This window comes from Drosophila bipectinata, chromosome 4, assembly GCF_030179905.1.
Source record: "Drosophila bipectinata strain 14024-0381.07 chromosome 4, DbipHiC1v2, whole genome shotgun sequence".
NCBI classification, from domain to species: Eukaryota; Metazoa; Arthropoda; class Insecta; order Diptera; family Drosophilidae; genus Drosophila; species Drosophila bipectinata.
Genome location: NC_091740.1, coordinates 8,612,427 through 8,639,948, shown reverse-complemented (window position 1 = coordinate 8,639,948; position 27,522 = coordinate 8,612,427). Strand labels below are relative to the sequence as shown.

At 36.7% G+C, this 27,522-nt stretch overlaps 1 protein-coding gene and 1 long non-coding RNA gene across 6 annotated transcripts; one reads left to right on the top strand and one right to left on the bottom strand.

Annotated features, from left to right (window-relative positions):
• Window positions 1–252: 252 nt before the first annotated feature.
• Window positions 253–27,068, bottom strand: Taf3 (TBP-associated factor 3). Of its 5 annotated transcripts, none has more exons than XM_043213669.2 (9): window positions 26,827–27,068; window positions 20,050–20,553; window positions 19,116–19,997; window positions 18,351–19,055; window positions 15,101–15,208; window positions 14,254–15,044; window positions 1,132–1,516; window positions 612–1,080; window positions 253–547 (listed from the first exon to the last, which is right to left on the bottom strand). In XM_043213669.2, the coding sequence occupies exons 1-9, from the start codon at window positions 26,990–26,992 to the stop codon at window positions 427–429; spliced, it is 4,131 nt and encodes a 1,376-aa protein (XP_043069604.1). In that variant the 5' UTR covers window positions 26,993–27,068; the 3' UTR covers window positions 253–426. The 5 variants fall into 5 exon arrangements, with proteins under 5 accessions (XP_043069604.1, XP_043069605.1, XP_070138653.1 ...); XM_043213670.2 differs by having other exon boundaries at window positions 612–1,062; XM_070282552.1 differs by lacking the exons at window positions 18,351–19,055; window positions 19,116–19,997.
• Window positions 23,604–25,622, top strand: LOC138926932 (uncharacterized). The gene is made up of 4 exons (XR_011443584.1): window positions 23,604–23,775; window positions 23,842–24,185; window positions 24,333–24,554; window positions 24,627–25,622. It is a non-coding gene; the product is annotated as an uncharacterized lncRNA (long non-coding RNA).
• Window positions 27,069–27,522: the final 454 nt, after the last annotated feature.

Here is a 27,522-nt window from a genome sequence, read left to right as displayed (position 1 = left end):
TAAGTGAATATGTTAACACAGATACATATAAAGTTCAATTTAACCGCGGAACAACCTTCTTGATAAAGAGCTGTCACTAAGCGTAAGCGTAAAGAGAGTTAGATTCTCTCTGAGACCTGTCGCAATAAATTTTTGCATCCATTTTCATTTTATGAAATGAGTAATCTATATGTATATACAAGTTCTGCAATGCACTAAATTTTTTTCAAACTAAATACCTTTTGACAAATTTTTATATAAAAAGTATCGATATCTTTCGGTAGGTGTAACATTTATTCAAATGAAAGGCAAATTGACCATTTTAATTTGTTATTTTCGTCTATGGGTACAGTAATAAACAACGGATTATCAATTCTTTTAATGGTTTAAAAAAAAAGTATATTTAAGCTTAAAAAAAATAAAATTTTTTTATTAGAGGGAATAATGTTACTTTTTTTTGTTTCGCTTCTTTTTTTTATCCGAAAATTGATTTTTTTGTTTGGTAATGCAAATACGACAATACCAATCGTCATTGTCCTTTGGTGCAATTGTTATGCCAACACATGTCCTAAAAAGAAATGCACAAGATTTTCGTAAAGTTAACTTTTTAATTTATGAAAAAATTATTTTACCAGTGATACCAAGCATCGCAGCCATCACACCCAATCATTGCTGAACCATCATCAACCTTCCCGCAAGCCGGACAAATCCAAATACGATTTCCTTCAGCATCCACATAAGATGAAGGCCGGTTAATTTGTGCATTTGGCGCACCATTTTCTTGAATTTGCAGAGGAGCATTTAAAGTTAGTTCCCTATCCGTCATGCATGAATTAATGGGAAGACTTGACGAATAATTATTCATGACCGTATTAGGTGTCAACATTAGTTGTTGTGGTAACAAAACTGAACTGGCTGAAATAGTGGACGAAGCAACTAAATTGTTATTTGAATTTGACGCCCATCCAACGGAATTAAGTTGATTGATCGGAATCTGTGACGATTTTGTAATTAAAGGTGAAGGGGACGAAGAAATAGTGTTAAATGGAGAGTTTCCTATAGATGTTCCAAGATTACTTGTACCTAACATAGTAAAATCAGCTAAATTAAAAATTATATGTAGTCTAATAATTTAATATTTGTAAAACTTACTTTGTTTGGATTTAGGAGGACCAGTCACTAATGGTGAAAACCGGGCTAGTTCGGGAGAATGATCTCTACTGCATTCTCTGTTTGTTTGGATTAATGAATTGGAATTTTTCACAAATCCAATGTCTTGTGAATCTCCTTCGTTATATAAAATTGGCAAAGGTGTAGATTGTCCATTCAATTTTAATGTTAATTTTGGTATTTGATTTGTAGGAGGCTCGGTATTTTGCGATATTGTACAACAGGTTGATAGCGATGGCTGTAAGGCTGTTATTAAATTGGGATCTTTTTGAATAGCCCCAAACAATTTTTTACTAGTAGATCCATTATCATTGATGGAAGTTCCGCTTTCGAAGTTTTTCTCTTCTTCCAGAATAGGTATAACAATCTGTAATAAAAAAGTTAGGTGATTTAAACAAAAAAGTTAGTGCTATGAAGTTGTATTCATACAGACTTGGAAAGAAGACGACCTATCGAGAGGAACAGACGTGCTTTTCTCAACCTCCGGAAAACGTAAAGAAAGTGTAAAAAAATTGCTGTAACCAAACCAAAAATCTGGGGCAACCCAATATAAGCGAAAAGACGCTGACCCACAAAGTAATAAAAGCAATAGACAAGCTTAATATAACAGTAGTGATGTGTTAAAACAAAAACTACTGGATAATTTTTTTTAAATAAATAAGTGCCACGCAAATTAGCTCAATGAACAATGATCAAAAGATCGGAGATTTTAGAGTTAGAAAGTTCAAATTTTACATGGGAGCTATTTTTGGCAAAATAATACGACATGCTAAATTTCGTAAGTCCGTCTGTCTGTTTCTACGCAAACTAGTCTCTCAGTTTTAAAGCTATCGACTTGAAACTTTGCACACACCCTTCTTTCCCTATAGTTTTAATGCTATAAAGTCGGAACGACCGGGATCGGCCGACTATATCCTATAGCTGCCATATAACTGATTGATCGGAAATGGTATAACTTTGGTGTTTTTAGAGTTAAAGAGTCAGAGTGAGGTTAAAGTGTCAAATTTGACATGAGTGCTATTTTTGGCAAAACATTACGACATGCCAAATTTCATAAGGATCGGCCGACTATATCCTATAGCTGCCATATAACTGAACGATCGGAAATGACCCAACTTTCGTGTTTTTGAAGATAGAAAGCTGGAACTTGGTACAGATTATATTTTTGGTCAGTTAATCCGACCTACAAAATTTCATTAGGATCGGCCGACTATATCCTATAGCTGCCATGTAACTGAACGATCGGAAATGGTATTTGGTAGAAATATCAACTTTCGTATTTTTGAAGATAGAAGCTTGGGACTTTTTTTTTAGATTTTTTATTGTAATTATTTGGTTTTATTATGATGTAATCATAAGGATCGGCCAACTATATCCGATGTTTGCGATATATATCCGGTTTTAGGTGCAAGGGTATATCAACTTCGGCTCCGCCCGAAGTTAGCTTTGCTTTCTTGTTGTTCGTTAACTTTGATTCGCCAGTCGGATAGCCATTTCTCCACTGCCACCAGGTGTATAGACAGTTGTGCCGTTGCTTGCTTGGGGCATCTCGCGCGGCTTAGGATCGCTGTGTCATCTGCAAAAGTGGATGTGGTTAGATTCCTGGTCGTTGGGATGTCCGCAGTGTAGTTGAGGTAGAGTGTTGGTCCAAGCACGCTGCCTTGAGGAACTCCGGCTCTAATGATGTAGTCATCGGACATGGCTGAATTACATCTTACTGAGAATTTCCTGTTGTATAGGTATGACTTCAGAAGTTTGTGAGTGTTGGTTGGGAGCATTTCTATAATTTTGTGCATTAGACCTTCTAACCATACTCTGTCGAAAGCTTGTGATACGTCCAGAAATATCGCAGTGCAGTACTTCCTTTGTTCGAATGTATTTCAGATTTCTGAGGTTATGCGGTTGACTTGCTCAATGGTTCCGTGCTTTTCTCGAAACCCGAATTGATGAATCGGGATTTTGTTGTGTGTTCTGAGATATGGGGTAATGTGTGCCAAGAAGCATTTTTCAAAGAGTTTTGATAGACACGTTAGTAAACTAATTGGTCTATATGATGAAGCGATGTGCGGTCTTTTCCAGATTTTGGTATCATTATAATGATCGACTCTCTCTGGAAAGTGTCCGTGTCTCGTTATTGCATTGAAGAGCTGGCAAATAGCTCGAACAGCACAGAAAGGAAATTCAATAATCATTTTTGGTATTTTTGATATTAGGTCGCATCCTGGAGATTTTTTTGGGTTGAGTTCGTTTATGTTTTTTAGTAACTCATGTGGCCTAAATACAATAGGTTCATACGTTGATGTGTCGATATCTGATGTTGCTTGCAGTGAGATCCCGTTTGATGATGTGTTGGGCTGAAATACATTTTGAAGATGCTCTGCAAATCTGACGGCTCCTTCTTCGTCGCTTCGAGCCCAGTTGCCTGTGGATGTCCTTATTGGCATTGCAGATTCGATTGGTGCGCAGAGAGATGAGTGTGCTCTCCAAAGTGGGAACTTGGAGCTCATTTGGGATACTGTTCTATGTAATGTTTTTGGGACCTTTCTTCTTCATGACGAAGTGCAGCTGAGAGCCTCTCTGTAGCGTCTTCTAACCTTTGTTTTGCGGATGGTGATCTGTTGGATTGCCATTTTCGCCGTGAGCGTCGCTTTGCTAGAACGAGCTGCTCTATTTCAACGTTCGTATATCTATTATTTTACGATGTTTTTTGCGTTTGTGGAGTTGATACGCGAGCTGCTGCGACCAAGACGAATTCAAGAGTGTTTGTGGATAAGTTGATATCAGCTTCGTCATTCAAACGTGGATTAAACTCAATGTGCAAACTTATATATTTTTTGTACTTAAGCCAATTGGTTTTATTCGTTGTTAGTCTGAATGGTTTATCTACCGCAACTGGATGTAGATTTAGATGAAGAAGTACAGGCGAGTGATCAGACGATAGATCTGGTAAGGAGTTGGCATTTATCAGGTTGCGAGGAATGTTTTTTGTGACTGCAAAATCTATCAAGTCTGGCAGTTTTCTAGGATCTGTTGGCCAATATGTAGGTGTCCCAGGTGACACACAGTCTAGCTTGTTGCTTGCTTTTATTATTGCATTGTACAACTGCCTTCCCTTAGGAGTCACAAGTCGAGATCCCCAGTGCGTGTGCTTGGCATTGAAGTCTCCTGCTGCTATAAATTGTTCGCTCAGAGTTGAAATATTCCATGAATTGGGATTCTGATATTGTAAACCGAGGAGGACAGTATACGGCGGCAAGCTTTAAAGATCGGGAATCCATTTGCACATCTATTTATGTAGCTTGCATGAAGTTAGTGGCGAAGCTATTGTGGAAGCAGTGCTTGATGCGATTTCTAATCAGAATCCCAGTGCCTCCATGAGCTTTCCCGTCTGGGTGATTCGTGTTGTAGAATAGATAGCCTCGAATTTGAAAATTATATTTATTTGTGAGAAGAGTTTCTGCGAGTAGCATTACATCGATATGGTAATTAATAAGGAACTGAGTTTACTCGAGTTTGCGCTGTGAGACGCCGTTGGCGTTCCACATTGCTATACGGAGTGGAGCCATTGATTATTTAGTCTGTTTTTGAGCAACAAGCAGCTCAATCAAAACGTTCTGGTTTCGCATAAGATCTTGCATAGTTGTCTGCATGAATGACATGAACTCCATCATACTTTGTTGAAGATTACATATCATTGTTTCAAGTTTGTTCGTAGACGGTTCTTCTGGTTGATGAGGGGAAACTGATGATCTTGGATTGGTGGGAGTGGTACTTTTAAGACCCAATTTTAGAGCAGTTGCATAGCTTGCGGATTTGTCGGTGACCTCATCATTGGCTAAAGATTTAACAGCTGAATGGGGGAAGACATTACGTGTAGATTTCATAGGTGGTGTATGTGAGTGAGCAGTGGTCACTCTTTGGTGTGTACGACTCTTCAGTTCCTTGTAGACTGGACAGCGACTGTAGTTAGCCGTATGGTTGCCTCCACAGTTTCCGCACTTTTTTCTGCTGGGATCCTCTTTATTTTTTGGGCATTTGTGAGATTCATGAAGGCAATAAGACCTTGTGTGTCTTTATTCATGACAATTATTACACAGCACCGGTCCATTTCTTTTATGCGGCTCCTCTACCGTAATTCTGCGGTGTAGTAGGAACTGGAGAGTAAAGATTGGATGCACTTCATTTTTTTTCAGAGGCTTGGATTTGGTTTCGGGTTCAAGTTCTACCTTGAAAAGAGGCTTTCTTTCTCTATAAATCGGATTTATCTGCCAAAATAGCAAATCTGTTTGCTTCAATGGGCTTCTCTATTGTAGATTGTTTTGAGGTGCCTCGAGTTATTTTAGCAGAGTTACCAAGTCTAGAGTTCTGCGGGCTAAGCTTTCGTTTTATTTGTATATGTATCGATACATAACAGTCTGTACGGCCGAACGTTGTTTTATAGGGGACACGCTGGTGTAAGGTGCTGCATTATTTGCTTGCACAGCAGTTTCCGATATTAAGGTAGATGGTATTGCGCGAGCAGTCGACACCATTGTAGTTGTTGTAATAGTTGCCGTTGCAGTTGCTAATGACGTCACTGTACTGGTGACCGTGGCTATGCAGGCAGGCATGAGGGAAGGGTATGGGGTTTTATCCAACGAGAGCGCAGGAGAGCAAGAACGCGCCCTGCCTTGCGATGTTGGATAGAGTTCATTACTCGGGGTTGGGGTTATTGATCGCGGTAGGTTATTTTTTGTTGGGTTTGCGGTCGCGTTGTCTTGCGTTGACACAAATGAGTGGTATGCGTTGTTACGTAGCAAAGAGAGTCGACGTTCGTCTTGCTGACGTTGGAGCACCGAATTCACTCATAGCTTAATGTTTTTGATTTTCTTATTTTTTATTTACACAAAAAGTACGAAGTTCATCGCACTAAGCGTCTTTTCGCCCACTGCGTATTTTTGTTTAGAGCTTGCACTGCACTATGCTTAGTTTTTGTTTAATTTTCCTTGACGATAAGAAGACAAAAAGAAAGCACGTCTGCACTCGCCGACGTTCGCGAACGACGACGCATTCTTTTCTATTTAAAAAAAAGTCCCGTTAGAATTCCGGGAAAACACGGTTTTCCAATGCAAAATTTGGACATATTAGAGCTGATTTGCTTACATTTTGACTTAAGGGATTAAATACAGTTACGATAGATGATTTTTGCATATTCGATAAGTATATACTGCAGAGAATACTCTCACAAAAATTCATAACGATCGGAGCATTAGAACCGAAGCTTAGAAAATCTTATACCTTGAAAAAGTACATTTTTTGTTAAAACCGTCGCCATTTTTTTTTAATCAAAATTTTTAAAAATCCCTTGTTCACGGACTAGACAATACAATATACTAACAATATTTTTTTGAATTTTGGATTTCAGATGAACCGTTTTCGGGATATCATGCCCACCGCAAGACACCATCGAAAAAAAAAAAAGATCCGGGAATTCGGCTATAACATTTTTATTATGTAATATTTTTTTATGAAAAAATTTAATTAATTACCCAGAAAAATTTACTAAACAACGTCGGTAAAACATTTTTCATAAAAATTTTCTATGGTGTCAAAAAAAAAATCAATAAATTTCCATTTTGCGCGGTACAACTGTATATAACCCCTTAATATTTTTAGATGCATTTTTTTATTTTTGGTCTATGGGCGCAACCACTGTGCAGTGCAATGCACTAATTGCCAAGAGTATAGACCAGGGGCCTCAAGTGTTTATAGGGGAGTATTTTCAAGAGTATAGCTAGGGGAGTATTTTCAAGAGTATAGCTAGGGGAGTATTTTCAAGAGTATAGCCAAGAGTTACCAATAACCAGTTTTTGAAATTACCAGGGGTAATTGCCAAGAGGTATACTGTTGTTGCTTAGCCCAAGTTCAGCATACGGCTGAGCAAACTCCAATACCAATGCAAAAAATCACCAATACATTGGAGCGAGAAAAAATATTAATGAAATAAATATTAAAAACTGTAATAAAATTATAAATAAAAGAAAATTCATAGCTCCGATGTCAACTATTCTGTTTGAAATCTCAACACAGTATGAAAAACTGAGAGACTATACAATTGTTGTTGCTTAGCTCGGCAACAGAGGCAAAAAACGAAGAGAGTAGGATATAACGAAAAATTGTTTTCGTATTTGGGCTTTGCCTTTGCTGGGAGCAACACACGGCAATGAAATTGCATTTCCCATATGGAAGAGTAATTCCAACAACAAAGGAGCACCGAGAGCAATGGGGCTGGGCACCCCTGGTATAGACCAAGGGATAGACTAAGTCATACTACATACTTCGGGCTGTCTGTGGGGACGAAATGTGGCCTCCGCAGGACCGTAAAGAAATGCGGAAACTGCGAAGTCAACCATACGGCAAATAATAGAGGATGTGTGGGGTCCAAGGAGTTGAAGTGTCGCATGCAACAAGCGACAGCAACGAGCAATCAAAATTCACACCAACGGCTTCTCCTATCCCGATGCTCTACGATGTGGAATGGAAAATCCAATTCAGCCTAATTCACAATGCGCTTGACAGGCCCCAGAACAGCCACATAGCAAAACGAAAACTATGATGGTTACCCTCCAACATACTTTGCTAATGTCATTCATAAAAGCGACCATGCAAACACTGGTTCAAAATCAGAACATGGTAATACAATTGCTCGTAGCACAACAGTCTAAATAATCTATGCAGATTCTACGAATATTAGAGTGGAATGCCAATGGTGTCTCACGGCATAAACTAGAATTGTCACAATTCCTGTACGAAACCCATATTGAAGTTATGATACTGGTGAAAACGCATCTTACAAGAAAATACAACTTTTAAATAAAAGGCTATACAATCTACCGCACAGATCATCCCACGGATGGGAAAGCTCACGGCGGAACCGGACTTCAATCCGAGAAACCCAAACACATACTACAAATTAAATCAGGAAATCGAACAGCTCGTGAGACAAGTTCGCATAGAAACAGACAGACGGATAGATGGACATGCCTTTATAAATTCAGGATTCCTAAAAGTTTTTTGGCACTTTGAGCTATTATTTATTATGTTTAAAATTTAAATATTTTCTCCATTTTGGAAGTTTTTTTTTTTTTAGTTTGACTGTTTAGAGATTAACATGAAAGGAGAGCTAACTCGGGCGGAGCCAAAGTTAAGACATATACCCTTGCAGTTAAGATCGTAGATGTAGCGCAAATATCGGATATATATGGCCGATAGTTATGAGAACTTTATTATGAAACCAGTTTAGTGTAACCAATTAAAAATACCAAAGTTTGTACTTGGTAAAAATAGTTTAGTGTTTCAAAACGAATACTTGAATAGTGTTTTATCTCTTTAAAACTAAGAGATTAGTTCGCGTAGAAACAGACAGACAGACGGGCATGGTTATATAAATTCAGGAGGTGGTCCTGATCAAGAATATATATACTTTAAATATTCGGAGATGTCTCATTCACTGCGTTGCATACATATGCCTAAATTATTATACCCTTAATTATTATTATGACTAAATTATTACTGCAAAGGTATAACATTGATATAATACAGCGGTCGGCACGGCCCTATCCCGAGGGCATAGGAAATTTCTCTGACCGAGCTCTGCCACCCACACACAGTATAAATGTGTGAAACGTCATGCTCACAGCCTACTTTCTGCTATTCGTTACTAATACTAATGCGTTAAAATCAAATCAATGTATTGGGGGGGGGGGGGTTTCGACCACTGATATAATAAGAAGGAAATCATTTCTAATTGGTGTAAAAACCGTGGTTACTTAAGGGGTTATACCTTATACCTTCTTTGTCGAAGACAGGTCGAACAGGTCGAATAGGTCAACTTCTATATATATAAAAGAAAGTCGTGTTATATGTTACACCACTTATAAAACAAGAACGGAAGAACAGATTTGAGTGAAAATTGGTAGCGAGGTAGCTTAGAGCCAGGAGAAGGACATAGGATACTTTTTGTCCCGTTCGACAGCGCGAATTATACTCCACCGAACTATACTCCACTTATAGTAATGAATAAAAGTAAGTAGGCTGTGACGTATCAACGTATCATATTTTTATGTTTATACATTTATCTAGATCAGGGATCGGCAGCCCAATACATTGATATGATTTTACCGCATTAGTGTTAGTAACGAATAGCAGAAAGTAGGCTGTGTGCATGACGTTTCACACATGTATACTGTGTGTGTGTGGCAGAGCTCGGGCAGAGAAATTTCCTATGCCCCCGAGATAGGGCCGTGCCGACCTCTGATCTAGATGTATAAAGGTAATAAAAAGGCGCGTGTAAGCATGGCGCAGTTACGTGAATCACAATCGAATGATGCACAAGAAAATGTCAAATGTCAAAATGTCAGCAGCTAGGCTTGAGCGAACACGATTGAGAGTTAGGCAGTCGCGTTCTGCAGCAATCGATTTTTTTTTTTTTTTTTTTTTTTTTTTTTTTTTTTGTAATAGCAGGGTAATGTTTATTTAAAACTGTCCATTAGGGACAACCATTAAATTTTATCACGTAAACTTCACGTATAGATATTTTTAAATATTAATATGGTAGAAAAAAAAAATTAGAGTAGTAAGGGGAGGTCCAGCGGGTGTGTCCTTTTTAGTCTTCTGGGCTGCTCGCTGTTGTCCAGCAGGGAGCTAGCCAACCGGGTCGGGTGATTATGAAGCCTCTGCATGTAACGTGCGCTGCTTCTTTGTATCTCGTCCTTGACCCAAGGGAAATTGAGAACCTCGTGGATGGTGCGATTGTCATGATAGACGTGGGCCCCAGTGGCGATTCGAAGGACTCTATTTTCGAAAGCTTGCATAGTTCGGACATTCGTCTTGCTCGCAGTTCCCCAGAGCTGTATGCCGTACGTCCAGATAGGGCGTATTATTGCCTTGTAAATGAGGAGTTTAGTGGAAGTTCTCAGCTTCGATCTCCTACCCATAAGCCAGTTGAAGGATCGAAGTCTTTGAATAGCCTGTTTCCTCTTCTTAATCAGATGGGGCTTCCAGGTGAGCCTCCTGTCTAGGGTGAATCCCAGGTACCTGGGATTGTCTACCTGTGGGATTGGAGAGCCGTTAAGGTTAACTGGAGGGCAGTTGCCTTTGCAGAGAGAAAATGTGGAGGCAGTGGACTTCTCATTATTGACGGCAATGTTCCATCGCTTTTGCCAGTCGCTGAGCAAGTCAAGCTGCAATTGCATCGTATCGGCTGCCCCCAATGCGCTATCGGCGGTGGTAAGGAAGGCGGTGTCGTCTGCATAGGTTGCTGCGAGCAGGTCAGGCCTCTGAAGAACAGGGAGGTCGGCCGTGTAAGCATTGTACATCAACGGGCCAAGAACGCTGCCTTGGGGTACACCAGCGTGAGCTTCTCTAATACCGGAGATGGCCTCGCCACATCTAACAGCAAATTTACGGTCTTCCAAGAACGACTTTAGGAACTGGAAGTATGGTCGGGGTAGGCCAGTCTTTAATTTATATAGAAGACCGGGATGCCAGACTCGGTCAAACGCCTGCTTCACGTCCAGCATGACGGCCATGCAGTACTTCTTGGTTTCAAACGCGTCCAGGATGCACTGCACTACCCGATGGCACTGCTCTGGCGTACCGTGTCGCCGCCTGAAGCCAAACAGGTGGTCAGGGATCAGTCCAGCCTCGTCAAATACTGGCAGTGCTCTGCTTAAAAACACTCGTTCAAGTATTTTGGAGAGCGTTGGTAACAAACTTATTGGTCGGTAGGACGAAAGGTTTGCTTCGGGTTTCCCGGGCTTAGGTATCATAGTTACCTAATCATAGCAATCGATTTGATTCGGATGTTTAATTAATAATGCCGCGACCAAGACGATCGAATCTTTCCCGACAAAGCCGTAATGCAAGAAGAATACAAAATACTGCAAATGAAAGGACTGAAGAAGAACAAGAAATTGCACGTGAACAGCGCCGCAATAGTATGGCTCGACTTCGTGCTTCTCAATCACGAGAGCAAAGTGAAGCAGCCCGTGAAACAGCTCGGTTGGCAATGCAGAATCGTCGAGCGAACAACAGAAGTCAACAAATAGATAATTTGCGACGCAGAACAAGATATTTAGCTGATTTGAATCGAGATGCGTTTCGTTACGATTGCAGCAATGATTACAGCTTGCATCCTAGCGTTTGCATTGGGCAAATGGACGTTGTTCCAGGAGACGGACATAGGATACTTTTTATCCCGTTCGACAACGGGAATTATACTCCTCCGAAATTGCTGCTTTTATAGTAATGAATAACAATAAGTAGGCTGAGAGCGTAACGTATTGTACATTTATGTGTGTGTCATATGCCCCTGAAATAGGGGTCCGCCGATTACTTATCTACAGTCACCAATGCCAAGAAAACGCAATTGGGCCAATTTTAGTCATCAAACAGTCAATTCTAGAGCTGCGCGAGATAGAAGAATACGAGATCAGGAGAACAAATTTATAAAGGTAATGAAAAGGCGCGTGTAAGCATGGCGCAGTTACGTGAATCACAATCGAAAGATGCACGAGATGAACATAATCAACAAAGACCACTTTTCAAAGAAGAGAAGTGCACAGATTAATAGTTAGAAGAAGAATTAACTAACAACGGCAACAAGTTTATCGAGGATTCACATCTGGGCAATTTCTTCGACTAGCATTCCAGTAAGAGCCTGTTGAAAATTCTGCTTATTCCAAAAAGATTATTGTGAACATTCAAAGTGAAAGGTCCAAAGTGAACATTCCTTATTTCGCTTCTTCCTGCCGAGTTACGATTAAAAAAAAATGGCAACGCATTGGCCATTGCATCTTCTGGCGTTGCAGCAACCTTATTAGATGGAGGCATAACAGCTCATTCAGCACTTAAGCTGTCATTGAACATTCAAAATAATCCAGATGCAGTGTGCAACATTAAAACAATCGTCTATGGGCATAGTGCCCATATTTTGGATGAATGCATTATAGGACGTAAAAATTCGCTTGGGGAATTGGATTGGTCATTAGGGATATAAGGAACAATGATAAACTATTTTACGGCCCTTTGTTACTCCTTTCAGGTGTTCACGGTGAATGTACGCTGATGAATTCAATGCTTGCTTAAAATCATCGCAACTGTGGCGTAATGTTGAAAAAGAACTGACCAAGAATATGCGCGATCAAATGTTTCAGGATCCATCCTTTCTCTAAACAACTGTTAGATATTGGCGAGGGGAATTTTGCTGTACGTGAAAATAATGGATGTACTTGAAATACTGAAAAACATTTATTAACCAAAATAAATGAAGAAAAAACAGCTAGCCCTTATAGAAAACAAAAAAGGGCAAAACAACGTTTGACGGGGTCGCTAGTAAACCATAAAAGTAAAAAAATTTAATTAGTTTAGTGTAATTTCTTGTGCTTGAACGATCGTTTTTAAGATTTTTTTTTTATGCATATGGGAACGTTTTATGCTAAAAATAAACTTTTTGGTCTCTAGAAATTTCACTAAAAAATTCATTTCGGCGAAAAAAAAAGTTTGTGCGTGAAAAGTCGATCGTTCAAGCACAGAAAAATTTCATTACGAACATTTGAAAAAAAAATTTGAAGTAAATCGGTTCAGTAGTTTTCCGCAAAGTCATTTTTCAAGAAACACCACTTCGAGCCATTCGCGTTTAAAGTTTCAAGTTCAGTTCAAGGACGCAACGAGGCGGGCAGGCGGAAACTTTGTTTCTACTGCTCGAATCTCTATGGAAATTCGGAAAAATGTTCTCAAGAAGTTGTTCTTTAAAATAAAGCAATAAAAAATTTTTTGATTTTTTGAAAATGAAAAAGGTATAAAACCCCTTAAATTGGCTTACATTTCGATTGGTTAGGGATATGATACAATTATACAAGGTAGTCTCGTCGGCAAAAGCTTTTGTCTGTGCGTGTTCGTTTTTTTATTTCATTAACCCTTGTGCAAAAGAACTAGAATATATATATTTTTAAGTCATATTATTGAACAATTCGAAAATCGAAAAATGTCAGAAAACATTACTATTAGCCGTTAAAAATGTTAATATTTTTAAAAGAATTTTATTTCAAAATTAGAATATATTTTAGAATTAAGAACTTAAGCAAAAGATTATTTGTACATAAACAAACGCATAATTTCTAATTTAAAATTGTTAAAAATTAAATTATAACTCAAATCAAACTTAATGCGTTAATGCAGAAATACATAGTCATTTTTGTCACGTTTTTCAAACTTTGACGCCATTTTTTCGATACAACTTCCAAGAAATGGTATATTGAAATTGATTTCATAGCTTTTATTTTTTCATTTTTAGCATTTTTAAACATTGATAAAAGCTATGAAATCAATAAAAATAAGACTGACAAGAATAATCTTCCATTGAGTTTCTATCTTTCTGTTAACTTACATACTGGTACTTACATACTGTTACGGTGCGCTCGAATTTGAATTGACTTGTTTTGGAAAAAGCGTAATAACTTCAACAATTTTAATAATTTCGTAATAAAATTGGTCTTGTTTTATTCAGGATTAATGAGACAATATTAATATGTGTTAAGAATGATACCATTTCTTGGAAGTTGTACCGAAAAAATGGCGTCAAAGTTTGAAAAACGTGACAAAAATTCAAAAAATTCAGTTTTTTTGTAAAATTTGTATCCTTTTTGTTTAAATAAATTGAAGATGTATTTTTTTTTCAAAAGCTACAACATTTAACTATTGAAAAACATAAAAAAAATTGAAAATCGGCCTAAAATTTGCGCGTTCAGGAATTTTTAAGAGCAAAACACTTTCGAAAAACCTTTTTTTCGAAATAAATCAAGATTTGAGGGTGTAGGAAAAATTTCAAACATGGTTTTATACTATACTCGACCTAATGAACAATTCCTACTAGGTCTCTTCAAAAGTTCCTCCAACTTTTCTTTTTTTGTCGCACTGTGTAATCATTAAAATAAAAAATATAAAACAAATTTACTTGTAAAACTGAGTGCGTTTAACCCAAAACCAGAAGTGTATGAGCATTTCTATATTGGTGAGTTTCAAAAATCTATACATAGTATGTTACGACTTCAAATGTTTGCTTACCTCTTTATCCTTTCTTTCTTTCTTATGTTTTCTTTCTGTTTCCTTATGTTTCCGATCGGATTTATTTACTTCTATCCTCTCCTTTCCTTTATACTTGTTTTTTTTTTCCTTTTTTTTCTTTATTTTTCCATCTTTTAGTTTTTTTAATTTTTTATGGTGTTTGCGTATTTTTACATCAATTGGAACTGGTCCTGTAGATGTAATTGTAATATCGTCGTAGCTTGATATTTTGGACAAAAATGGTCGGGCTTCACAAATATTAAACTGTGGCCGTGGCCCAGAATATTCGTTACTGGAAGACATTTTGGTTTCTTTTAAACCACAGTCCAATCTAGACAATGGAATAAGGTCCGCCCCACCAGCTAAGCTAAACTTGTCTGCGCCAATAAAACTTGACAAGTTAAACGAAGTGAGTGAAGGGGTAGATGGATCTTTTGTATTTTTTTTTACTTTTGGAAGGGTTAGTTTAACTTGTTTTTTCAGAAAAATCGCTTCTGAATTAGTTGTTAAAGATAGAGTATCAGGATCATTGTTTGAATCCATATCCTTGAGTGTATCACTTGAAGAGACATATGAAAGATTCTGCTGTTGCATAGAGGATAATTTCTTAGTTTGAGATATTATTGGGGACAGCTTTCGCTCTCTATGTTGCATTGATTCATCTGATTCATCTGATACCTCGATGGGATCTCCTAGATTACCTGTAGGTAGGGATAACAATTTTTCTTGTTTGTGAGAATCTTGAATACATGAATTTTCCAAGCCATATACATCACGATTTAATGCAGAATCTATAAACGAAAAAAATTAATGTTTTTTGTATATATTTTTTGTAGTTACATCTTACTTTCAGATAATTTCATGTTTTCGGGTACCAATGGAGCAACATTGCAATAATTTCGGTCCAAATTTAACTCCGTTTTACAACTTGTCAGATGTTCTTGTGGATAATTACCTGGAAAAAGTACGACCCACATTAATATTTTCATTATGTTTACTTATGATTACAAAAATGACTATTCCTTTGGTATCTGAAAACGAAAATCTTTGAACTTTCTTTATACTTGTTAAGCGAAGGGCCGACAAAAGCTTTTATATCATTTTCGAAGGAATCATTTCCGACCCCATAAAGGATATCCTTGATCAGCATCAACAGCCGGGTCGATATATCCATGTCCGCCAGCTGCTTTGGCATTCACCGTTGAATTTCCCCACCGTTTATCTTCCTTCAAAACCTGGCCTACCGTTTCTACCAGACAGATTGGCCTATAAGACGACGGCTAGTCTCTGGGCTTTCCCAGCATTTATCTACTAGATATCTAGATATAATATCTAGGCTTTTATCCGATAGGGAATTTACCTTCGTGTAGGCATTTATTATACATGTCAACGAAATGTCAGTTATTATACATGTCAGCGAAGCTTACTACGTGCAATAGCAGAGCCAGTTTTAGCGCTCGGTTTGAAACCTCGTCTGGGGCTGGAGCTTTGTTGTTACATAGAGCTCTCGTTCTCAGTTAAATTAACCACGAAAGAAATTCGTTAGATTGGCTGCTGGACTTGTGTTGCGCTTCATATTCAAATTGATCTACGCTTTCCAGAACGTTGCCCCTTTCCAACCCTGAAGATCCATTTCATCCAATACGAAACCAATACATACTTCTATGATCTTAAGTCTCCACTCAAAACTAATATTTTTTTTTTTTTCATAAAGATTACTTATATAACTAAATAACTTAACTTTGTATTTTAATGGTCCGATCTACTGGAATGTGAAGATATAAATATCGCGTTACATTAATTTTATTACACTTCAAATTCTTTCTCTGACTCACGTGTGTCATGGACAAATCCATCCGTTTCTGAATTAGACATCTATTAAATTTAAAAAAATAAATTTGACTCTTAAATACCTAAACATAAAAAACAGCTGGTTCAATTAGTTACTTAAGACTAAACCAGTTTACAGTTAGGTCCCCGGCTGTGTTCTGCAGAGCTGCGCCGAGGCCCTGGGCAAAACTCTCCTCAAACTCTGTAACTGATCTCTGGAGACTTCGATATTTTCTCTAATGTGGATGGAATCATACATTATTCCTCTGCATAAAATGGGCGAAAATCAGACGCTGCATTGTAGAGGCATTTCTAAATTGTCAGCCATTCCAAAGTGGTTTATCGTGGTTGTAGTGGCTTACAAACAGATTTCATTTACACAGACTTTAGTAAAGCATTTGACTCTGTTACCTAATCGCTCCTTTTAAGTTAAAAAAAAGGTCTTTTAGGATCCCCAACTAATCTCCTCAGTTGGATTTCGAGCTTATTAACTGGAACCCTATGTGTCTATTTTGACTCTCCCCTTTTTCCTTTTAAACTTGTTGTCTTTCATGGAAGCCTTCTGGAACCTTTAATCTTTTGACGCTGTTCATTAACGATTTACCCCTTGCCTTAACTAACTTATTTACACTACACTATTTTTCGACGTTAACCTTTGCTTCAATATAAATGCAATAGTGACCAATCGAGACATCAATGTGATTTGGATAACTTTCAAAAATGGTGTTTAGCAAATTACCTACAGTTGAATGGATAAAAATGCACCTCATATCATTTTTATACCCTTGCAGAGGGTATATAAAATACCCTGAATTGATATGAGCATGTCCGTCTGTTTCTACGCGAACTAGTCTCTCAGTTTTAAAGCTATCGACTTGAAACTTTGAAACCCTTCTTTCCTTTGCACGCAGTATATAAGTTGAAACGGCACGGATCGGCCGACTATATCCTATAGCTGCCATTTAACTGATTGATCGGAAATGGTATAACTTCGGTGTTTTTAAAGTAACAGAGTTCAAATTTGACACAAGAGCTATTTTAGCTCATTACGACATGCCAAATTTCATAAGGATCGGTCGACTATATCTTATAGCTGCCATATAACTGAACGATCGAAAATGACCCAACTTTCGTGTTTTTGAAGATAGAAAGCAGAAACTTAATACAGATTCTATTTTTGGCCAGTGGATCCAACCTACCAAATTTCATTAGGATCGGCCGACTTTATCCTATAGCTGCCATATAACTGAGCGATTCGAAATAGTATTTGGTAAAAATATCAACTTTCGTATATTTGAAGATAGAACCTTGGGACTTTTTTTTAGATTTTTTATTTAAGTTAATTGGTTTCATTATGATCTAATCATAAGGATCAGCCAACTGTATCCGATGTTTGAGATATACATCCGGTTTTAACTGCAAAGGTATATAAACTTCGGCTACACCCGAAGTTAGCTTTCCTTTCTTGTTAAAAGAATTTTAGTTCAAAATTAGAATATATTTTAGAATTAAGAACTTAAGCAAAAGATTATTTGTACATAAACTAAAACAACGCATAATTTCTAATTTAAAATTGTTAAAAATTAAATTATAACTCAAATCAAACTTAATGCGTTAATGCAGAAATACTCGCTCACACTACTACGCTGAGACCCTATCACTCGCACTCATTGTTATGACGCACTCATATAACTGATTGATCGGAAATGGTATAACTTTGGTGTTTTTAGAGTTAGAGAGTTCAAATTTGACATGAGAGCTATTTTTGACAAAACATTACGACATGCAAAATTTCATAAGGATCGGCCTACTATATTCTAAAGCTGCCATATAACTGAACGATCGGAAATGACCCAACTTTCGTGTTTTTGAAGACAGAAAGCTGGAACTTAATACAGATTATATTTTTGGTCAGTTGATCCAACCTACCAAATTTCATTAGGATCGGCCGACTATATCTTATAGCTGCCATATAACTGAACGATCGGAATTGGTATTTGGTAGAAAAATCAATTTTATTGATTTTTAATAGACGCTTGGTATTTTTTTTTTAGATTTTTTATTTTAATTAATTGGTCGGATCGGCCAACTATATCCGATGTTTGCAATAAATATCCGGTTTTAACTGCAAGGGTATATAACCTTCGGCTCCGCCCGAAGTTAGCTTTCCTCTCTTGTTTAAATTTAATTTTGAATTAAATTTAAACTTAATATGAAGTTGTAGATTATTATTTTGTATTATTACATTAACTATATAATTTACTTACCAATAGATTCAGAAAGATGTTGACCTCTAAAGGACTCAGATACGGGGTGACGTATAAAAGGGGGAATGGTAAGCCTGTTATCATTAGAACTCAGACCAACCAGGCTAACAGCACCCGGATACAGTCCAGGTCCTGATGGAATTAAACCCGGGCGAGGTGGAAAGTGTAAAAGAGGCAACAATGGCACAACTCCAGTATCAGTTTCGGTACCTGGATATACTGGGTTGCTCGGTAAAGTATTGGGAACAGAAATAAATTGATCTGGATTGGGAATAGTAGATTTTAACTGGCCGGAAACATCGTTTAAAGATACTTTCTCAATAATAGGTTTGGCGCAGATTTCTTTATTCGCCTCAACCAGATAATTTGTTTTGTTTTTCTTTTTATCTTTTTTGTTGTTTGACTTTGGTTGAATACATGGCACAATTCCACTTGTTACTTCTATATTACATAAATTTAGTGGTTCGGTTGAAATTGGAATATTTGTTTGATTGGAAGTGGTAATTAATTGATCCGATGTAACAATGGGGAGGGTTATTACATTTTTAGACTTCTGTTTTTTTTGTAAACTTCCCCAGGAGTTTGTTGTTATACCGGAATTTTCTAAGTGATCTTTGCCTCCAGACTTTCTACCTCGTTTTTTCGGTTTCGTTGTATTTCTTGTTGATATATCAATTCCTATTTTAACTGATGCTGAGGGTTTTTCTAAAATTTCATAATGAATATTGTTAATAGTTTATATTTTAGTATGCTTTGTGTTTATACCTATTGGTGGTGTTGGTGTTATAGTGGTCCCGGACGGTAGATTCAATATTGAATTGCTAGTTAATTTACCAAAAAGTACAGCTGACGTCTCTATTCCATCTTTACGTGTTGCTCGCGGCTTGGAAATTTTTTTAAAAACATCTAATTTATTTCGTTCGGTTTCGCCCAAACTTTTTTTAATTGATAATATACTTTGAGGTTGATGGGATTCAATTTTTTGTACCTCAAAAACTTCCGTAGAATTCATACTTAAATTAGAAGTTTCATCCCTAACTAAACTGATTTTTTCTTCCTTTTCGATAGTTAAAGGGGCGGTAGCCACCACGGATAATGAAAAAGTTTCGCTTGCATTTGTACTGGAGTCTATGTTGGTTTCACTCTTTTCAAGAAAAACAGGGAACTGACATTTCATTTTTTTTTTCTTTAATCTAGCTTGTTTCTTCATAAGTTTTTCTAATTGCAAGTTATTAGATTCGCGCTTCTTAGACTTTTTTGAATGAAATAATTCGCAAATTTTAAACTCATTGTGAGATTTTATATTTTTGTGTTGCACTTTAATAGTTTTATTATTGGTCTTTTCTAGAGTTTTGTCATGTACAATTTTTTTATCTTTCATAAAGTCATTTCTCTGTCTTTTAGACTTTTTAGAAGAAATGCTATTTAACTCATTTGATATCGAAGATAGCAATAAATCATTATTAACTGCATTAGCTATTATTGATTTGTGTCCAAAAGTTTCATATGCTGACATTTGTTGATTGGTGTTTATTTCTCTTAAGAACAATAATGATTCGTTAAACAATGTATTCGGTTTTCTAGAAGATTCAGATGAAGAAGCTACAAATAACGAAGCTGGAGGAGCATCTAGACCCATATATTTTTCTAAAAAGTATTTAAAGTAAAATCTGTATAACCATTATTCAAATGTGCTTACCAATAATATCTGGAACAAAGGCTTCTGGTAATTTTCCTTCAATAGCCGGACTTAAAAATCCTCCTGTTGTCATTACTACGCTACTCATTTCTCGTAAAGAACTACCGTTGTCAAAATCGCCGTAGTTATTAGGGAAAAAAACGACCACATCTGAAGAATGAGCTTCATTAGAATTAAGGTTTAGGTTCTCATCGAAAATAGCTGTTCTCGAATCATTCTTTAAGATTGTTTCATGTGTTTGCAATTCTTTTGAAGGTAGGATCTCGCTTGGAGTCTCAATTGCTGGCAAATATTCAAATATGTGAACCGGACGGGTTAAAGTTTCAGTATTTCCAGCCTTAAGAAAATTCATGTTTGATAACCGTTTAATAGGAAATTGTCCAATATCTCTGTTTGAAACCACTGGTTCAACATTGACAATGTAATCCAATATTTCATAAATATTCATGTGGAGGTTTTTTAAACTCTGACGTGCATCTTTTAAGTCTGGTTCAAGTCGATTAGCTAACGAAAGGGAATACAGAAGACGAAAAATAAATTAAAATCAGTATATAAGTCGGTACGTCCAAGATCCGCAGACTATATTCTGTAGCTCCCATATAATTTAACGATCGCAAATGTCTTTTGGTGTTTTTTCATTTTAATTATCAGAAATTATTAGGTGTACAACAAGTAGAAATCCGCCGATATCGACTAGGTGGTGCCATCTTCACAAAACGGTGAGAAATTTTGATCGGGAAAGCCAAATGGCGAGCTAAAGTATCGGTCAACTACTCTACAATGTCTCGTTCGTGTATTCTTATTGTCTATCATTTTGTTGGTGCACAAAAATGTCGAAATTCGAACCGAATAAGCGTCATTTGCGGGAGATTTTGCATTTCGCGTTCAATTTGGAAAAATCGGCAGCTGAAGCGCGTCGAATGATCGTAGAAACTTATTATGAGTCGTGTATAAGTGAAAGAGCGTGTCGAGAATGGTTTGCAAAGTTTAAAAATGGCGAGTGGAAATGACGTGGAAGACAAGGATCGACCGGGTCCTGTGAAAAAGTTGGAAGACGCGGATTTGGAGGCTCAGCTGGATGAAAACTCTTGTCAGAAACAATATTTTGAATATTGTATTGGAAAATATTTTGAATAACTGGTCTGTAGCTATATATATGCATTAAAGCCTAAAATTATAAAAAAAACGTCGGTTTTCTACTTTTACACTCAATTTATAAATTTTTTCGTAGGTATTACGAACCATCTATATATGGGCATTTCCACAAAAAGGTCCACCGCTGCCAAAAAATTAAAAGTTCTTGAAAATGGTTTTTTTCAACATAGTTACATAAGAAAATATTCAAGTTTATTAAACTTTGCATTCATCTTTTACAGATTTCAAACTATTCGAATGCAAAGTCGCGCAAACGCAGCTGTTTTCCGTATGATGTTTGTAGGCCATATTTTGTTTTTATAACAACTTCTAAAATAAATGCATTATGCTTATGCTTTCCCTTTTGCTTTCTAAAATCACTTCGATATTAAATGAATGGAATCGGAACGCAAATGTAAGATGCGATCACCAATAACGGTAAAAATTTTTATTTACATCAGAGGTGGGCACAAAATCTAACAGTCGGAGCCACAGCTCGACCAGACAACAAATTACAACAACAACCACCACCCTCGCGATGTTTGTAGTCGCGTTGTGCGACAACGCACCCTTAATAATTGTTGTTGCAAACTCGGGACCGCTACCTGCTTCGAAATTTGTGTAGTATTGTTTTTGTAAATCTTCACGGCTCACTGACCGCGTGACTCGATCGTCTGGCCCGATTTGCTGGCGCCAAAAATTACGAATAACGGGGGAAGCCTTGAAAGCCCAAGGAGCCATGGGCTTGCCCTGATTTACATTATCGCTTAATCTATTGTACCGTGCGTGACCAAAAAACAACAATTTTTATCCGTAGATCCAAAGCACTTGCTCGGATTGCATAAAATTTTTTTTGCAAACAGAGTTTGTGTGTGCAGTAAATATTAAAAAAACACAAAAAACAAGAAAAGAAGCTAACTTCGGGCGGAGCCGAAGTTTATATACCCTTGCAGTTTAAACCAGATATATATCGCAAACATCGGATATAGTTGGCCGATCCATATGGGAATATGAATATATAATCCAATTTATTACAATACAAAATCTAAAAAAAGTCTCAAGCTATCTTCAAAAATCTTGAAAAGTCTCAAGCTATCTTCTATCTTCAAAAATACCAAAGTTGGTATTTCTATCAAAAACCATTTCCGATCGTTCAGTTATATGGCAGCTATAAGATATAGTCGGCCGATCGTAATGAAATTTGGTAGGTCGGATTAACTGACCAAGAATATAATCTGTACCAAGTTCCAGCTTTCTATCTTCAAAAACACGAAATCCGATCGTTCAGTTATATGACAGCTATAGGATATAGTCGGCCGATCCTTACGACATTTGGCATGTCGTATTATTTTGCCCTCGTGCCCTATTAAAAATAGCGCTCGTGTAAAATTTGAACTCTCTAACTTTAAAAACACCGAAGTTATACCATTTCCGATCGTTCAGTTATATGGCAGCTATAGGATAGCCAAAAATAGCGCTCATGTAAAATTTGAACTCTCTGACTCTAAAAACACCGAAGTTATACCATTTCCGATCAATCAGTTATATGGCAGCTATAGGATATGGTCGTTCCGACTAATACACCGAGTGCAAAGGAAAGAAGGGTGTGTGCAAAGTTACAAGTCGATAGCTTTAAAACTGAAAGACTAGTTTGCGTAGAAACAGACAGCAGACGGACATGCTCATATCAACTCCTGGTGATCCTGATCAAGAATTACTTTACAGGGTCGGATATGTCTCCTTCACTGCGTTTGACACTTTTGATTAAAATTACAATACCCTATGCAAGGGTATAACAACAAAAATAGTCGAATAGGAATAGGAAAATAGGAATCACGGTTGGTTCAGTGGACGAGCGATTCTCGCTGCCAAGAACAAAGATGTCTACCAGCTCAATCATGTAATCAAATCCAGTATAGAAACTGAGGAAATTACATATAAGAAACGAAGAATATTGTATACTGACAAGTATTACAGAATTAAATGAATTTGAAAATTATTATTTTTTGTTTGACTTATTTCTTATGCGTGCAACCACAATATGCCACAGCGGAACGTGGCAGGATACAACTATTACTATATGTATATAAAAACTATGTTAGATAAATATAAAAGTATATTATTGACATAAGCTGCTACTTAACTGCAAGGGTTGTAAACTTCAACTAGACGACCTATGACCACCATGACAATGGCACATTTTTTAATTTTTTCGAGATGAAACTCATCTTCTATTATATAAAAATGGATCGGGTTTTCATGTATGACGCTATGGACTCCAGAACGCACGAACCGATTTACATGGTTTTGAATTCGTTGGAAAGGTCTCAAGCTGCGCAAGGTTTAACATACTATACTATAAACCAATATTTTAAGTAGAGCGCGCAAGCGCGTAAAACATTGTTTGACAGATACTCATTGTTCTCTGCTGATTTCATGTGACAAACCGGCATTGTGTTTTCTGTCAAATTGTGAAAAAAATTTGAAAAAATAAGTTATTCGTTTTCTAACGTTTTAATTGAAAAACATCAAATCAGTCATGTGTATTTTTATTCAATTTCAAGAGAAGGAATCTTTAAGGTCTTTAAGGTGGTAAGTTGAACTATGTAAAATATGTGGATCGTGCATTTGAGGTTAAATTTACCACTCTGTCCATAGTCTTAAATGCCTAGAGGACCATCTTCGAACATCGGCCGCCGCGCAAGACATGCAGTGCAAACTACTGTGAGGATGAAAATAGATATTGGACCACTGACGACTATATGCCGATATTGCAATGCAATAAAGTTCAAAAGAGAAACGACTGGATTGTGCTGCGCAAGTGGAAAAGTCAAACTGGGTCCATAACTTACACCACCTATGCCACTGAAAACATTGTTCGATGGAAGAGATCCCGATTCAGCCATTTTCTTCCACACATCCTTAAATACAATAACTGCTTTCGCATGACTTTCTTTGGAGCAAGTGTTATACGAGAAGGCGTCTTCATGCCGACTTCCAAGGTAAAAGATACAACACACAAAACCAATTACTCACTCCAACACTATGAATTGCAACACATAACAACTACATATACTACACTACACTACACCATCACTAGATCAGAAGTTACACCGTATTCTTCAACAAATGATTGTTTGCAATTACAGATACAAGGACAAATATATCATTTGCAATTTCTGCAAATAGATTTCATTTCGTCAGCTGGATCAGCTAAATGTGCGGTGAAATTTACAGGGAACACAGAAGCAATATCATGCATTGTGTAAACGAGACACATCGTTTGTACGATGCGTTACAATATCCAATCATTTATTGGCAAGGGCAAGACGGATACGACATCACGTTGAAGATGGTTGATCCAATTACAGGTACGATACTGACACACTAATTATTGCTATTATTGATTTCCACTAACAATTCATTTAATTTTGCATTTTCAGGAGAATCAACGAATAAAAATCTAAGCCCAATGAATTATTATGCGTATTGTATGATTATTGAAGAGAATGTACACATGAAGAGAATGTCATTCTGAAGTGCCGTCGGCTATTCTAACAATTCAAAGTCGAGACCAAACGTTTAGCGTTCATCCGATTCAATCAGGCAAAGCTACGATCTGAGGACTATATAGACTTGTGTGATAATCTTCATTCAGATGGTGATGTTCAGAATATTGGACGTCTGACGATTCTCCCATCATCTTATTCGAAAGCCCACGCCACATGCACGAATACGCTCAAGACGCTATGACGTACCTGCGAAATTATGGAACTCCTGATTTATTTATTAAGTTCACATGCAATTCGAAGTGGACCGAAATTGATCGACAGGGTATTTCAGTTAAAACTCAAGGTTTTGATGGATGTGCTTAAAAGGTATCGAGTTTTTGGTGACACACGTTCTCGGTGGAATGGCAGAAGCATAGACTACCGCATGCTCATATCCTTATTTGGTTGCTGAACAAATTACATTCAAATGAATTGGTTGACATCATATCAGCTGAAATTCTCCATCCAGTCACTGATCCTCATCTACACGACATTTCTACGCGAACAAGTCTCTCAGTTTTAAAGCTATCGACTTTCACACGCCCTTCTTTCCTTTGCACGCAGTATATAAATTGGAACGGGCGGGATCGGCTGACTATATCCTATAGCTGCCATTTAACTGATTGATCGGAAATGGTATAACTTCGGTGTTTTTAAAGTAAGAGAGTTCAAATTTGACATGAGAGCTATTTTTGGCAAAATACGACGTGCCAAATTTCATAAGGATCGGCCTACTATATTCTATAGCTGCCATTTAACTGAACGATCGGAACTGGTATAACTTTGGAAATTGGAATAACATAGGAAATTGCTCTGCCCGAGCTCCGCCACACACACACAGTATAAATGTGTGAAACGTCATGCTCACAGCCTACTTTCTGCTATTCGTTACTAATACTAAAAAATTAATAATTTAAAAATAATATCAATGTATTGGGGTGCCGACCACTGTTTTAAAGTTAGAGATTTCGCATTTTTGCGTGCTATGAGTGCTATGTTTGGCAAAAAAATACAATCTACCAAATTTCATAAGGATCGGCCGACTATATCTTATAGCTGCACTAAAACTGAACGATCGGAAATGGTATTTGGTGTTTAGTAAAAATACAAACTTTTGTATTTTGGAAGATAGAAGCTTGGGTCTTTTTTTAGATTTTGTATTGTAATAAATTGGTTATATTATTATATTATCATAATGATCGGCCAACTACATCCGATTTTAGCCATATATATCCGGTTTTATCTGCAAGGTTATATCAACTTCGGCTCCGTCCGAGGTTAGCTTTCCTTTCTTGTTATATTATTATTTTTGTATTTAGTGACGAATCCAAATGTAACATTTTTGGGCATGATGGCCCCTGGTAGAGTGCGGAGAAAACCCAATGAATCAATGAAGGAGAAAAACTTAAAACCCACTGTGAATCATGGAGAGGGGAATGTCACGGTTTGGGGGTGTGTAGCTTCAAGTGGAGCTGGTAGAAAGGTGTTTATCGAAAAAAAAAAAATAATTTGGACCGAAAATTAAATACCCAGAGTTGAAAAAATTGGCCTTGATCCATCAACATTCTTGTTCCAACAAGACAACAATCCAAAACACGCTTCATTTTTAGTGCAGGACTAAAACTTTTACATCTCAAAATCCCAGTCACCAGATTTAAGCCCCATAGAACTTGTTTGGAAGATTCTTAAAGAAAAGAATAAGAAAGCACATTTTGTCCAAGGAAAGCTTAATGCTTGGCATGCTGAATGCGACATTAGTCCCACTGAAACATCAAATTTAATAAAAAGCATGGATCGACAATTACAAAATTTCAAAGGAAAGCCCACTTAAAAATCAATAAATATTAAAAAAAAATCCACAGTAGTTCGTAATAAAAATAAAACTGTCCATGTTTGCCGTTAAAACCCGACTGTTTCATTTTATAGTAGATTTAAGCAATAAAAAAGTTAAAAACTAAACAAAACATATTTTGTTTGAAATATATTTTAGGAATCTCTACAAGTATTATGTAAGAATAATATTTTCGGTACCTTGTTTATTTTTTTAGTTATAAATAAATATGTATGTATGGATGTATTGAGCATTGCTTACCGTGCTCCATGTTGCAATGAAGGTCTTGAGCAAATTCTTGCACAAACTTTTTCATAATGTCTTGTAATAATTCCAATGGGGAACTAAAAGTATAGCTGTATCCTATGGTTTGCGATATTTGTGCAATAACTACACGAAAAAGATCTGAAGAATATTTTTCTGCCATTGCAATTTTTACATTTAAGAGAATCAAAATATTGAGTGACCAGAAAAATTCAGTTTTAACATTGTATCAGTGTGACCGATCGATCGTTTAAAATTTAAATATACCAAATCCCAATTTTTGTACAATTCATCAGAATTTTTTAAGAAATACACTTTTTACAAGTTCGAATACACTATTACACTGGATGCATATTTGTATAATATGTGAATCAATAACCAGTAGCGATCATGATGCAGTGAATGTTTGTTCTGCTAAATTTCCACCTGGCCAACGCGTATGGACCAGTTAAAGAATTCCTTGCTTATTTATTTTCTGAACAATGAATGCCTAGAACTCTAATATTTTCCCATTTAAAAATGTTTAAAAACATAAATACAATTTTTACTAAAATATATATTGACGAGTTATAACACTGAAAAGTGGCCCATTTAATTAATTAATTATAAGTCGTTTTCAAGATCGTCCACAGTAAATGTAAAAGTCGCTTCACCAACATATTCTTCATATGTTATAGCTGTAATATTTGACAA

Bases quoted from the DNA above. Each gene is read 5' to 3' on its own strand.
- Taf3 (XM_043213669.2), bottom strand. From the start codon at position 26,992: ATGGCAGAAAAATATTCTTCAGATCTTTTTCGTGTAGTTATTGCACAA. The intron at 20,554-26,826 runs GTAAGCAATGCT...CCCTTTCGTTAG, and splicing joins TCATTGCAACATGGAGCACG to CTAATCGACTTGAACCAGAC. The intron at 15,209-18,350 runs GTAAGTAAATTA...TACTTTTTCCAG, and splicing joins ACATCTTTCTGAATCTATTG to GTAATTATCCACAAGAACAT.